Source organism: Nomascus leucogenys, chromosome 5 (assembly GCF_006542625.1).
Source record: "Nomascus leucogenys isolate Asia chromosome 5, Asia_NLE_v1, whole genome shotgun sequence".
NCBI classification, from domain to species: Eukaryota; Metazoa; Chordata; class Mammalia; order Primates; family Hylobatidae; genus Nomascus; species Nomascus leucogenys.
The window spans coordinates 125,872,855-125,886,699 of record NC_044385.1 but is presented as its reverse complement, the minus strand read 5'-3'; the positions used below and the strand labels follow the sequence as shown (position 1 = coordinate 125,886,699).

The 13,845-nt window shown below is 45.5% G+C and overlaps 1 protein-coding gene across 1 annotated transcript in view; it reads right to left on the bottom strand.

Moving 5' to 3' along the window:
• Window positions 1-5,748, bottom strand: part of CLYBL (citrate lyase beta like) — a 289,048-nt gene extending 283,300 nt beyond the window's left edge. The window contains exon 1 of the mRNA XM_030812467.1: window positions 5,687-5,748. Coding sequence (XP_030668327.1) covers window positions 5,687-5,748 — 62 coding nt within the window. The remainder of the gene's footprint in view (window positions 1-5,686) is intronic.
• Between the last annotated feature and the right edge of the window lie 8,097 nt (window positions 5,749-13,845).

The following is a 13,845-nucleotide window of genomic DNA, read 5'->3' as shown; positions in this document are numbered from 1 at the left end:
TCAGTGCACTCCAGCCTGGGTGACAGAGCGAGACCTTGTCTCAAAAGAAAAAAAAGTAGAAAGGTCTAAAATTAATTATCTAAATTTCCACCTTAAAAAACTGAAGGGTAAATTAAACCCAAGGTAAGCTGAAGGTAGGAAATAATAAAGATGAGACAGAAATCAATGAAATAGAAAACAGAAAAAAAAATAGAGAAAAATCGATAAAATGAAAAGACGGTTCTTTAAAAAGAGCAATACAACTCAAGCCAGACTGATGAAATAAAAAACAGAGGAAAAAGAATTACAAATATCAGGGATGAAAGAGGACACATCACTACGGATGACACAAACAGTAAGGAGATGACAGACTAGAGGCAGGGGTAAGGATTAATTGCAAATGGGCTCAAGAGAATTTGGGGGATGACAGAAATTTGGAGGGGGGCCTAAAACTGGATTGTAGTGACGGGTCTATAAACTTACTAGAAATTATTTAATCATACACTTACAAAGGGTGAATTGTGTGGTATATACCTTTGTAGAGCTGTAAGAAAAGGGATAAGGAATCAGCATGAACAACTCTAGGCACGTGAATTTGACAACTTAGATGAAATGGACATTGTCCTTCAAAGATACAAACTACCAAAGCCTACTCAAGAAGAACTAGATAATCTGAATGGCAATATGTCTATTAAAGAAACTAAATATGTAGTTTAACACTTTTTCCACAAAGAAAACTGCAGGTGCAAACATTTACAGGCAAAATCTTACCAAATTTACACAAATTGTTCCAGGAAATAGAAGTGGGAACTCTCCAACACATCCTATGTGACCATCACCATCCTAATACCAAACCCAGACCAAGGCAATATCAGAAAACTATAGGCTAATATTCCTTATGAACATAGATACAAATAATTTTAACAAAATTTTAGCACATGCAATCCAAACAATACATCACAATCAGTGGGGTTTATTCCAGGAATGCAATGGTCAGCTTAACTTTTAAAAAGTCTATCACTGTAATTCACCATATTAACACACTGAAGAAGAAAAGCCTTACAATCAACACAACAGATGCAAAAAAAATTTATAAATTCAAATCCACTCTTGATCAAAACTATGCAGGCTGACTACAGCAAAAACGACAGAAAAAAGACCTTTGAAAATCCCATCCTCCATAAAATCAATGAGAATATTGGCAAAAATTGTCAGAATCAACTTTTTCAGAATTCTAGAAATTAAAGACTTGCAGCAATATAGGGATCATTTAAGAAAAATGGATGAATCTCAGTAAGAACAGCAATTGTCGTGGGGGTTTAGTTTACCCTATCCCTCTTCCCCAGCTCTGTGGTAGACTTGAAAATCAATAGCCCCCATCACAGTGAAAACCAGCAGCACGGCAGCCACTAGAGGGGGAAAGCCCCATTTCTGGAAAATGTCACTATTTGACCTGTCTTGTGGTTCCTTGGAAGACCCTACTTGTAAAACTGTCGTTAATTGACCTCACTCAGAGCTTGCACAGTGGGAATAGTATTTTCCCGGAGGGCATTTGTCCAAACAGTCAGAAGTACTTATTTACCATCACAGCTACTTGAGATGGAAGATAACAGGGTAAACAACAGGCTAACCAAAACACTTAAAAGGCAAAAATGGAGAACGAGGTATCCATAGAGAGCTCTGAAAAGTTGTGACATGTTCCTGAGACTCTAGGAGGCCATGCACATGTGCAGGGCTGTACACCTGCTAAGAAAAGACCCTAAGTGCTCCCGTCTAGCTAACCTTCAGTCTCTGTGGAAGCAGGAAGTGGAAGCAAAGGTAGAGTAGCAAACTGTGGCTGAATGTTGAAGACATGTCCTGACACACACAGAGTCCCTCAGCAAAGACTAAGAGACTTACTGGTTTCAGGAATTTAAGGAAATCTTTGTCTAATTGTTAGACTACTAAGCTAAACAAGCAGAGACCTCGGTGGTTGCACATGACAAAGAATACAATGCAGAATTAGTTTATTAAAGTCACTAAGCAAACAACAACAACAATAAACCCTGGGAAAAGGGAGAAATCTGATTTCCAGAGTTGCCCCATTATATTACTTAAAATGTCCAGTTTTCAACAAAAATATACAAGACATGCAAAGAAAAAGAAAGTAAGACCTATACACACAGGAAAAAAGTAGTCAGTACAAACTGTCCCTGAGGAAGTCCAGATGTTGGACTTACTAATTAAATCATCTATTTAAAGTATGCTCAAAAAACTAAAGGAAACTATGCATAAAGAACTGAAGGAGGCCAGGTGCAGTTGTTCATGCCTAGAATCCCACTGCTTTGGAGGCCAAGGCAAGAAAATCATTTGAACCCAGGAGTTCAAGACTACCCTGGGCAACACTGCAAGACTCTGTCTCTTCAAAAAATTTAAAAATTAGCTGGGCATAGTGGTGTGTGCCTGTAGTCCCAGCTACTGGGGAGGCTGTGGCAGGAGGATCACTTGAGCCCAGGAGCTGCAGGCTGCAGGGAGCTACGATCTCACCACTGCACTCCAGCCTGGAGACTCTGTCTCTAAGAGAAAGAAAGAAAAAAAGAACTAAAGGAAAGTATGAGAATGATGTTTCAGTACACAGAGAATATCAATGAAGAGATAGAAACTACAGAAAAGGGCCGGGCATGGTGGCTCATGCCTATAATCCCAATACTATGAGCGACAGAGGCAGGCAGATTGCTTGAGCCCAGTTCAAGACCAGCCTGAGCAACACGGCGAAACCCCATTTCTACAAAAAAATATGAACAATTAGCCAGGTGCAGTGGCGCACACCTATAGTCCGAGGTATGTGGGAGGCTGAGGTGGGAGGACGGCTTGAGCCCAGGAGGCAGAGGTTGTAGTGAGCCAAGATTGCACCACTGCACTCCAGCCTGGGTGACAGAGTGAGACTCAGTCTCTAAAAAGAAAGAAGTTCTGGATTAAAATGAAAATGATTTGAGCTAGAAGAGGGAGGAATCAGCAAACCTAAAAACAGGTCGGCTGGGCACGGTGGCTCACACCTGTAATCCCAGCACTTTGCGAGGCCAAGGCAGGCAGATCACGAGGTCAGAAGATCGAGACCATCCTGGCCAACATGGTGAAACCCCGTCTCTACTAAAAATACAAAAATTAGCTGGGCATGGTGGCACGTGCCTGTAATCCCAGCTACTCGGGAAGCTGGAGCGGGAGAATTGCTAGAACCCGGGAGTCAGAGGTTGCAGTGGGCAGAGATCGCGCCACTGAACTCCAGCCTGGTGACAGAGGGAGACTCTTTCTCAAAAAAAAAAAAAAAAGACAGGTCAATTGACATTGTCCAGCCTGAGGAACAGAAAGAAAATGGAAGTCTCAAAGTCCTGTGGGGTTCCATCAACTACACCAACATATACGCAATGGGAGCCTCAGAAAGAGAAGAGAGGGGTAAGAGAGTAGACTTTTTTGAGAGAACAATAGCCAAAAACTTCCCAAATTTGAAGTATACACATCCAAGAAACTCAACAAACTTCCAAGAGGATAAACTCAAACAGATCCACACACATCAAAATAAAACCACTGAAAGACCAAGACAAAGAGAATATCTTGCAAGCAAAAAAAAAAAAAAAAAAAAAAAGACTCATCACTTACATAGAACCCTAATAACATTAACGTCTGAATTCTCATTAGAATAATGGAGGCAAGAAGACAGTGAGATAACACACTTTAAAATGCTCAAAGGAAAAAAAAATGCCAATCAAGAATCCTATATTCAGCAGGCAGACATGTCGAGAACAGAGCCAGTGTGCTAAGCGGGGTGAAAAGCACTGTGAGTTAACCCCCAGTGTACTGGCGTGGGGACTGTGTGTGCCCACTCGCCCCACTACTCAACAGGCCACAGAGGCTGGCCCCCTCAAAAGGAGCCAGAAAAGGACCCTTCTGGACCAGCCTGGATACGCTGCCTGAGCTGCTCCTCTGGGGCGAGGGGTGACTCCCCTGTGCCAGGGGCAGTGGAGGAAATGGGAAAGTGGCATGCATAACACTAGGTGGGTCCTCCCATAGGACATGGGTGACTGAAGAGTCACAGTGCAAGAAGACGTAAGAAGTTCAGACTCAGGCCGGGCACGGTGGCTCACGCCTTTAATCCCAACACTTTGGGAGGCCGAGGCGGGTGGATCACCTGAGGTCAGGAGCTCGAGACCAGCCTGGCCAACATGGTGAAACCTTGTCTCTATTAAAAATACAAAAATTAGCCGGGAGTGGTGGCGGACGCCCTGTAATCCCAACTACTCGGGAGGCTGCGGCAGGAGAATCACTTGAATCCGGGAGGCGGAGGTTGCAGTCCGCTGAGATGGCGTCATTGCACTCCAGCCTGGGCGACAAAAGCGAAACTCCATCTCAAAAAAAAGAAGTTCCAGACCACCAGGCCGGCCATGGTGGCTCACGCCTGTAATTCCAGCACTTTGGCAGGCTGAGCCGGGTGGACTCTTTGACGTCAGGAGTTCGAGAACAGCCTGGCCAACATGGCGAAACTCTGTCTCTACTAAAAATACAAAAATTAGCCGGGGATGGTGGTGCACACCTGTAATGCCAGCCACTCGGAAGGCTGAGGCATGAGAATCGCTTGAACTCGGGAGGTGGAGGTTGCAGTAAGCCGAGACTGCACCACTGTACTACAGCCTAGGTGCTAGAGCGAGACTCTGTCTCAAAAAATAAAAATAAATAAATAAATAAAGAAGTTCCAGACCAGGAGCCATACACTTAGTGTTTGAACCAAACTCTCTCATTACTGGTCATAGGGCTTTGAGAATCCTTAACCTTTCTGACTCTGTTTTTTCATCTTTATGAACACGACACACAACTTCTTCACATGGTGGTCAAGGGAACCAAATGAGACCTTGTATGTGCACGTACCTAGGCGATGGGCAAGTGCTAGACCAGCGGTTCTCAAAGTGTGGTCCAAAGACACCTGAGGGGGTCCCTGAGACCCGTTGAGAGGGTCTGCTTGGTCCTCCCTTTCCCAACTAATATCTGCATCTGCATGAGCCCAGAATTTCTTTCAAATACTTCCTCCAAAACAGCTGATATGAGACTCCAGCTGTCCTTTATTAAACCAAAGAAATTTTCAAAAATATAAAAACCATGAGCCAATCTTCTCACTTTTCTTTTGAGAATAGTTATTCATTAAAGTGTTATTTGTATTAAAAGTTAATGGGTTTGTTATTAAGTGAATACTTTTTAAATTTCTGGTTTAATTCCTCATGCCACAAAAATCAATAGATATAAGCAAAAGCTTTGGGGGTCCTCAAATTATTTTTAGACGTGTAAACCGGGTCCTGAGACCAAACCGTTTGGGAACCGCTGTGTTAAACGAACCGCAGGTGTTCTTCACCAGGCAAGCCGCCTCTCAGAGATAGATTGGCGCGTTCACGTTTGCCATTTGTGGGAGGCAGGCAGTTTTGTTTCCTGGGGCTGAGTCCAGGTAACTCGACTTAAGGTGTGTACCCATTTTCCGGGTGCAACAAGGGCCCTCCCAAAGGGAGGCGCGGTCGGCAGCGACCTTGGACGAGGTCGAGCCAGCGCGTGGGAAGCGCATGGTGCTCCCGTCCGGCTGGGATCCCGTGAGGGCTTGGGGAGGCCGCGCCCGGCCCGCGGGGCTGCAACGGGAGCCGACCCGCGGCGACACGGGCCGGGAAGGCGGGGAACGGGGACCTGCACTCACAGCCTCAGCAGCACCGCCGCCGCAGCTCCGCGCGCCGCCCTCCGCAGCAGACGTAGCGCCATCTTCCCGACGCGCGCGCCCCGCCCTTTGCCTTTAGACACGCCCACCCCACTTTCCACGCCCCCACGGCCACACCCGGGTCCCTGTCCCCGCCTCTCTCTGTCTTCGCCCCGCCCCGCCGGCCCCGCCCATCCCCGCCAGCCACGCCCTCCTTCCTCCCAGCACCCGCTCCGCCCCGCGGCGAGTCCCGAGGTCAACTGCCCTTCCCGGCCAGGGCTCGGGACCTTCGTCTCCGCTGTCATGGGGGACAGAGCAGAGGATCTGAATGGATGGCGCCTCTTTGAGGGGCCTCTCTGGTGACCGAATCCAACTTTCCCTGAGCTTCTGAGTTTTTGAGGCAACTGTTGACAGACTGCGTTTTCCCAGCCAGAAGAGCCAACATTTCTAGGGATTTCTTCGCAGCTTTGTTGTTAAAATACCGCCTAACACTTTGTGAGCCCTACCATGTGCCTATCTTGGTTAGCAATTAATCTACAGTGGTCAAAGAGAATGCAGGAAGGCTGCATCCTGGAACACACGTGCCTGCAATAGGTCAGAGCAGCTGTTGGCACTCTCTGGGCAGGGAAACTGACAGCAGCTCTTTACTCTGCCCCTTGCAGTCGTTCTGCAGCGGTGAGAACACCGAGGCGTTAAAACAGGCTGGGCCCTGCCCCTGCCTCTTCTTTCACCTTCCCTGATCCAGCCGGCCTCCACCTGCCGACCTTCACCTGCCCGGGCCCATATTACCCCTTAACCATGTCTTTTCCTTGGCGCGCGGCATATTTTTTTCAGCTGTGACTCCGTTCCATTCATGCTCTAGACTTACACCTGAAACCGTTTCTCAGAACCTTCCAGTGGAAGCTGACTTTTGCTCTTGGATGCAAAAAGTGGCCGTTTAAACAAACAAAAGCCTGTTCAGCCAGAGTGGGTTCCAAGATTTGGAAAAGTCCAGGTGACCGGGAACATGGATGCTAAACTTCTGCTGAGCCTAATAATTATTGTTATATTCGATACCAATAGGAGAGACTGCTCGACCCCTTGGTGCCCTCCCCCAGCTCCCACGCCTGTTCCACCTCAGGCCTTTCCTGTCTATTCCAATTTGGTCACTTTCTTGTCATCACCTTAGTCCCAGCCAGTGCCCGGCCCAGCCATAGTGAAGCCTGAGGCAAAGGCAATTTCAGTAACACCAATCCTGTCTTTAATTAAAATTTTGATATTTTGTTCATAATGGGATTTTTCCATTATCTTGGTTTTTAGTTTAGAATATTACTTTTTTTTTTTTTTTTTTTTTTTGAGACAGTCTTGCTCTGTCGCCCAGGCTGGAGTGCAGTGGCACGATCTCAGTTCACACACTGTAACCTCTACCTCCTAGGCTCGAGTGATTCTCATGCCTCAGCCTTCTGAGTAGCTGGGACTACAGGCAAGTGCCACCCCTTCCAGCTAATTGTTTTGTATTTTTAGTAGAGATAGGGTTTCACCATGTTGGCCAGGCTGGTCTCGAACTCGTGGCCTCAAGTCATCCATCCACCTCAGCCTCCCAAAGTGCTGGGCTTACAGGCATGAGCCACCACACCAGGCCAATAATACTTATCTTTTTTTTTTTTTTTTTTTTTTTTTTTTTTCTGAGACGGAGTCTCGCTCTGTCTCCCAGGCTGGAGTGCAGTAATTACTGAGACTTCTCCTTAAATTTTGCATCCCAGGCTGGGCCTGCACTCGCTTCACTCAAGTCTGATTCTGGACATCATCATCCTTTACCTGGATTATTTCAAAGCCTCCTTGCTCCCATTCTTCCCTCCTACAATCACCCCTTTGCCATAAAACCTGGCTGACCTTTTAAAAGCATGACGCAGCTCCTAGTTCCAGAGTTGACTTGCTGTGTGACTTTGGTCAAGTTTCTTAAGCTCTCTGTTTCCTCATCTATAAAATGGAGGTATAAATACCTCATCACCTCATAGGGTTGTTATAATGATAGACTGAGTTTACACATACATAGAGAGAGACTGCACACTTAAAATCTAAGCAAGTTCTCAGTAGTGTTAACTATTCCTCATTATTATTGTCATTGCATCACTTCCCTTCTTAAAACCCTTCAGTGGCTTTAGAATAAAATCCGAGTTCTTCCCCATGACCCTTAAAGCCTCACATGTCTGGCCCCTGCCAGCCTCTCCAATTTATCTCCAGCCCCACTCGTCTTCTGTCTGTGTTTTCTAAGTCCACGAGGCTCTCTTCCACCATGGGGCCTTCACACATGCCGTTCCTCATCCCCAGAATGCTCATGGCTACACCTGCTCGTCATCCAGGACCTTCAGCCTACGTGCCACCTCCTCACAGAGGCCTGTGCTAATAACCTAAAGATCCCCCACGGCCCCTCGCATCTATTTCACTGTCACAGTGCCTGGTCATCTCCACCACAATGTCGATATATGAGTTTGTGAATTTATTAGGTTGGTGCAAAAGTAATTGCGGTTTTTGCCATTCAACGTAATGGCAAGAACAATTTCATCTTATATGTATTGAATACCTGCCAGGTATGAGTCACTGAGCCAGGTGCTGGGTACAAGGTCCCTGCTCTCAAAAAACTTACAGAATTGAAAATAACGGCAAAAACCGCAATTACTTTTGCACCGACCTAATACTTCTTTATTGTGCCTTTCCCCAGCAGTTCTCACAGGGTGGGGTGGGATGGGATGACTAACCATCTATCAGGTGGGCTTTGGGATGCAGTATTGTCGTTTAGTGGGCAGGGCTAGTGATGTGCTGGGCAGCCCCCTTGGGAGAAAGGCTGTTGGTGTCTTGACTTAGAAACACCTTCTGTAGGATGAGAAGCAGGGACCTTATATGTCTTTGAGACCTTATAACTTCTTTGAGAGCAGGGACCTTATATGTCTTGTCGCTGCTGTGCCCCCAGCACCTGGCTCAGTGACTCATACCTGGCAGGTATTCAATACATATAAGATGGTGGCTCACGCCTATAATCCCAGCACTTTTGGAGGCTGAGGCGGGCGGATCACCTGAGGTCAGGAGCTCGAGACCAGCCTGGCCAACATGATGAAGCCCTGTCTCTATTAAAAATACAAAAATTAGCAGGGAGTGGTGGCGTGCGCCTGTAGTCCCAGCTATTCGGGAGGCTGAGGCAGGAGAATTGCTTGAACCTGGGAGGCGGAGGTTGCAGTGAGCTGAGATCACGCCACTGCACTCCAGCCTGGATGACAGAGCGAGACTCCATCTCAAAAAAACAAAACAAAACAAAACAAAATATACATATGATGAAAATGTTCTACCAGCCTCATTACAGTTGAAAACTGCTATATAACTAGTTATCCTTATTTAAAATGCCTTGGATCTAAAGTAGGTCCTACTATGTCTTATTTGCTAATTGGTTCAATTTCAGATTCTTCTGGAAGAAATTGTAGCCGTGCCCATTCTCATCAGCAATGGTATGGGGTTGTTGAGTTTCTTCACAAGATTACTGACTCATGCATTTTGCTAATCAGTGGGTAGGTTAACAACTAACTGTTTCCTAGTGCTAGTACATGTTAAAATAAAGCTTTATTAACTTTATCTACATAGTATGTGGGTGTCTGGAGGACACATGTATTAGTCCGTTTTCACACTGCTATAAAGAACTGACTGAAACTGGGTAATTTATAAAGGAAAGAGCTTTAATTGACTCACAGTTCAGCATAGCTGGGGAAGCCACAGGAAACTTACAATCATGGTGGAAGGGGAAGGGGAAGCAAGGCACCTTCTTCTCAAGGTGGCAGGAAGGAGAATGAACACAGGAGGAAGGACCAAACTCACTGAGTGAGTTCTCCGATCTCTGATCTCGAGAACAGCATGGGGGAAACTGCCCCCATAACTCAGTGACCTCCACCTGGTCTCTCCCTTGACACGTGGGGATTTGGGGGATTACAATTCAAGATGAGATTTTGGATGGGGACACAGCCAAACCATATCAACATATTTCCAAATATAATAGAGAAAGAGATCCAGAGTTCCCCCTTTAGGGCAGTCAAATCTGTCTTTACTCACAGCTTCCAAAACTGAAAAGAAAAGAAAAGAAAAGAAAAGTACCAATTTTCCAAGTGCATTAAGAGAGCATATGAAATTTAGTAGGGTGAATAATTCCGAAATTCACTATCCTGTTGAGTTGAGCAGTCTGGAGGAATAGGCACTTGGCAGAGACGTGGGAAAGAAGGATGGGGCGGGAGCATACTAGGGATAGGGAGCAGCCCCTTATGCTCTAGAGGTTTGATGTTTCTAGCCTACTCATTCTAGGTTTATGCACGAGGCCCCTGAAATAAAATACAAACTAACAAAAGAAAAACATACGAATGTATTTAATGTAAATTTTACGTGACATGGAAGCCTTCATATGAAAATGAAGACCCAGGCTGGGCGCGGTGGCTCAAGCCTGTAATCCCAGCACCTTGGGAGGCCGAGGCGGGCGGATCACGAGGTCAGGAGATCGAGAACATCCTGGCTAACACGGTGAAACCCCGTCTCTACTAAAAATACAAAAAAATTAGCCGGGCGTGTTGGCGGGCGGCTGTAGTCCCAGCTACTCGGGAGGCTGAGGCAGGAGAATGGCGTGAACCCAGGAGGCGGAGCTTGCAGTGAGCCAAGATCCGGCCACTGCACTCCAGCCTGGGGGACAGAGAAAGACTCCGTCTCAAAAAAAAAAAAGAAAAAAGAAAAAAGAAAATGAAGACCCAAAGAAAAAGTGAAACGTATATTTTTTCATGCTTAGGTTTAATGAAGAGTGGACAGTCGTGGAGAAATATGATTGGAGGGCAAAAGCATCTGATCTAATTGTGATAACCTGGAAGGAACTTAGCAAGGCCTGTTTGCTCAGGCTCTTCTCTGTGTCTTCACAGACAAGGATGTTCCTTTCCTCCACCTAAAGGTGGGGGAGGCACTTAATCCAATGAGAATCTTATAACCGCCAGGCGCGGTGGCTCATGCCTGTAATCCCAGCACTTTGGGAGGCCAAGGCAGGTGAGATCAGGAGTTCAAGACCAGCCTGGCTGACATGGCGAAATCCCCTCTCTACTAAAAATACAAAAAAATTAGCTGGGCATGGTGGTGCACCCTGGTAATTCCAGCTACTCAGGAGGCTGAGCCAGGAGAATCACTGGAACCCGGGAGGCAGAGGTTGCAGTGAGCTGAGATCGCGCCACTGCACTCCAGCTTGGGTAAGTGAGCGAGACTCCATCTTAAAAAAAAAAAAAAAGTCTTATAACCTGCTTCAAGGGAGAAGGGCAGGAGAAAAGTCAGACAGTCCTTCCTGCTTCTGCTGTTTTTCAAATGCCAAGGTGCCATATTTCAAGGAAGTGTGTCTTGAACCCCGTCAACCACAATAAAAGAAAATTTAAAAAAAAGTTTTGTAGACATAGAGTTTCACTCTGTCACTGAGGCTGGAGTACAGTGGCATGATCATAGCTCACTGCAGCCTTGAACTCCTGGGTTCTAGCGATCCTCCTGCCTTGAGCCTCATGAAGAGTTGGAATTACAGGCACCAGCCACTGAGCCTGGCCAAACAACTTTTCAAAGAAGTCATCTGTGTAGTGAAAGAGGTAGACAGATAAATGGGGAAAGGATGGGTTCTGTGGTCCATGGGTGGTATGGGGGAACGGGTACAGAACTGCTGCAATTCCTTCTGCGTGAGGGGGCAGGGAACTGGGGGGCTTTACAGAGCAGGGAATGGAGACCTGAAATGTGGTGGAGACTGAATCAGTGAAAGTCTTCAGAGGAAGAGTAGAGCAGGCAGAGAGAACACAGCGGGGATCCGAGGGATAGTCTGGGGCCAGACTGTAAATGACCTGAATGCTCAAATCTTAGCCAATGTGACTCTCAACAAATACAGGTCCCCTGAAGAAATGAGTTACATTTTCACCATGTGGTTTTGTAACTGTGATGATCTTGTAATTGTAATTGTGATAGTGAGTAAATAACTCTCACTTAGAAATATTTGGGTTTTGTATTGGCTCATTTTTTGGCAAATAGGCACACCCAAGGAGATATTGGACGAAAACATCTAATCAACCTATGGTTTACCGTAACATGTAAATAACTGTCACGTTGCAAGATGCAGGAACGATTAGGAAAATGAAGCTGAATTCTTCTTTAGTGATCAACACCAAAGGCTCTTTATCAGAAGCTGGTTTTTCCTTCCTTTTGGTGTCTGGCCGATACAGGTTATTTTCACCAAAGTTGAGTCTCAAAGGCTGAGCGGGACCTGTGTCACTGATTTAAGACATCAGAATACTGCACTTAGAAAGAGGCCTATTAGAAGTTCTGTGGAATGATTTTTAAACAGTGGCACAGATAGAACTCCACTCTGAGATCATCCATCCCTCCTGCTGCTATGATACAAAACCCTCCCAGCCTCACCTCCTGGCAGAGTCGCCTTTGATAACACTGATGACTCTGTCTGGCCTCCTTGGGGAGAGAGGAGGGGACTGTCTCTCAAATTTAGGCCAAATGCAGAATAACTAACGACCACCTTGTGGCCTTCCGGGCCGTAGCTTCCTCTCTCTAAACTAAGGGAGTTCGTCTATGTGACCTCTAAATCCTTTTCTGATCTCAGCCCCCAAAGCTGTGCTGTAGCTCCCCCTAATGTCAGCAGGCGGATGGTTACCCCCACACGGCTCAGGCCTCTCCGGAGCCCCCTTCCCTGATTCCCCCTTCCTTTTTTCATAGCACATCTGCTTCTAATTACTGAAGAATGTACTTAATATATGGTGTCTCTGTTGAACATAAGACTTTTGGGGGAAGGGGTTTGGTCTGTTTTGTTCACCAATATATCCCGAGCACCTGAAACAGTGCCTGGTGCCTGGCACCTGGTGGAGACCTAAAACATATTTGTTGAGTTCAAAGTGTTGAATCTTGAGGCATCTTCTGCCAAATTTATTTTTTTCATAACTTCCCCTGTTGTTTTTCACTTACCTTGTAGGTTGGTCGTTATCTTGTTCCCCAGTGCTGATTCTTAATTCCTGTTGTTTTGTAGGTTGGTTGTTATCTTGTTCCCCACTGTAGATTCTTAATTCCCTGGTGTGGTCGACTGAGTGATTGCCCCATAAAAATGTCCACATCCTAATCCCCGGCACCTGTGAATATGTTACTCTGTGTAATGAAGTTAAGGATGTGATAAAGTTAAGGATCTTGAGATGGGGACATTATCCTGGATTATCTGGGTGGGCCCAATGTAATCATAGGTTCTTCATATTGATAAAGAGATAGAAATTATAGAAAAGGGCTGGGTGCAGTGGCTTGCACCTCCAATCCCAGCATTTTGGGGTGCCAAGGAGGGCACATTGCTTTAGCCCAGGAGTTCAAGACCAGCCTGGGCAACATGGCAGAACCCTGTCTCTATTTTAAATTATAAAAATTAAAAAAAAATTTCAAAGACTGCTTTTCAGGCCATTTATAAGTCCAAAGTGACACTCTATGATTTAAATGACCACAAATCCCTCTGTTGATGTCTGGCAGAATGAACAGGCTTTTGCTTTGACCAGAGCTTTCTTGAATACAAGAGTTTTTAAAGACAGTAGCTTCAGTAATTTTTCAAGATGGACTTGGAACCCCTTGTCTGTATGCTGTTTTAAAAGGGTTCTCCATTAAAGACTTAAATGTAAAACCCCAAACTATAAAAATCCTGGAAGACAACCTACACAATACCATTCTGGACATAGGAACAGGCAAAGATTTCATGGGGAAGACACCAAAAGCATTTGCAACAAAAGCAAAAATTGACAAATGGGATTTAATTAAACTAAAGAGCTTCTGCATAGCAAGGGAAACTATTAATGGAGTGAATGGACAACCTATAGATGGGAGAAAAATTTTGCAAACTATGCATTGACAAAGGCCTAATATCCGGTATCTATAAGAAAATTAAACAAATTTACAAGAAACAAACTAACAACCCCATTAAAAAGTGGGCTTAGGACAGAACGGACACTTTTCAAAAGAAGACGTTCATGCAGCCAACAATCATATGAAAAAAAGCTCAGCATCACTGATTATTAGAGAAATGCAAAACAAACCACCATGAGATATTGTCTCATACTAGTCAGAATGGCTATTATTGGCCAGGCGCGGTGGCTTACACCTGTAAT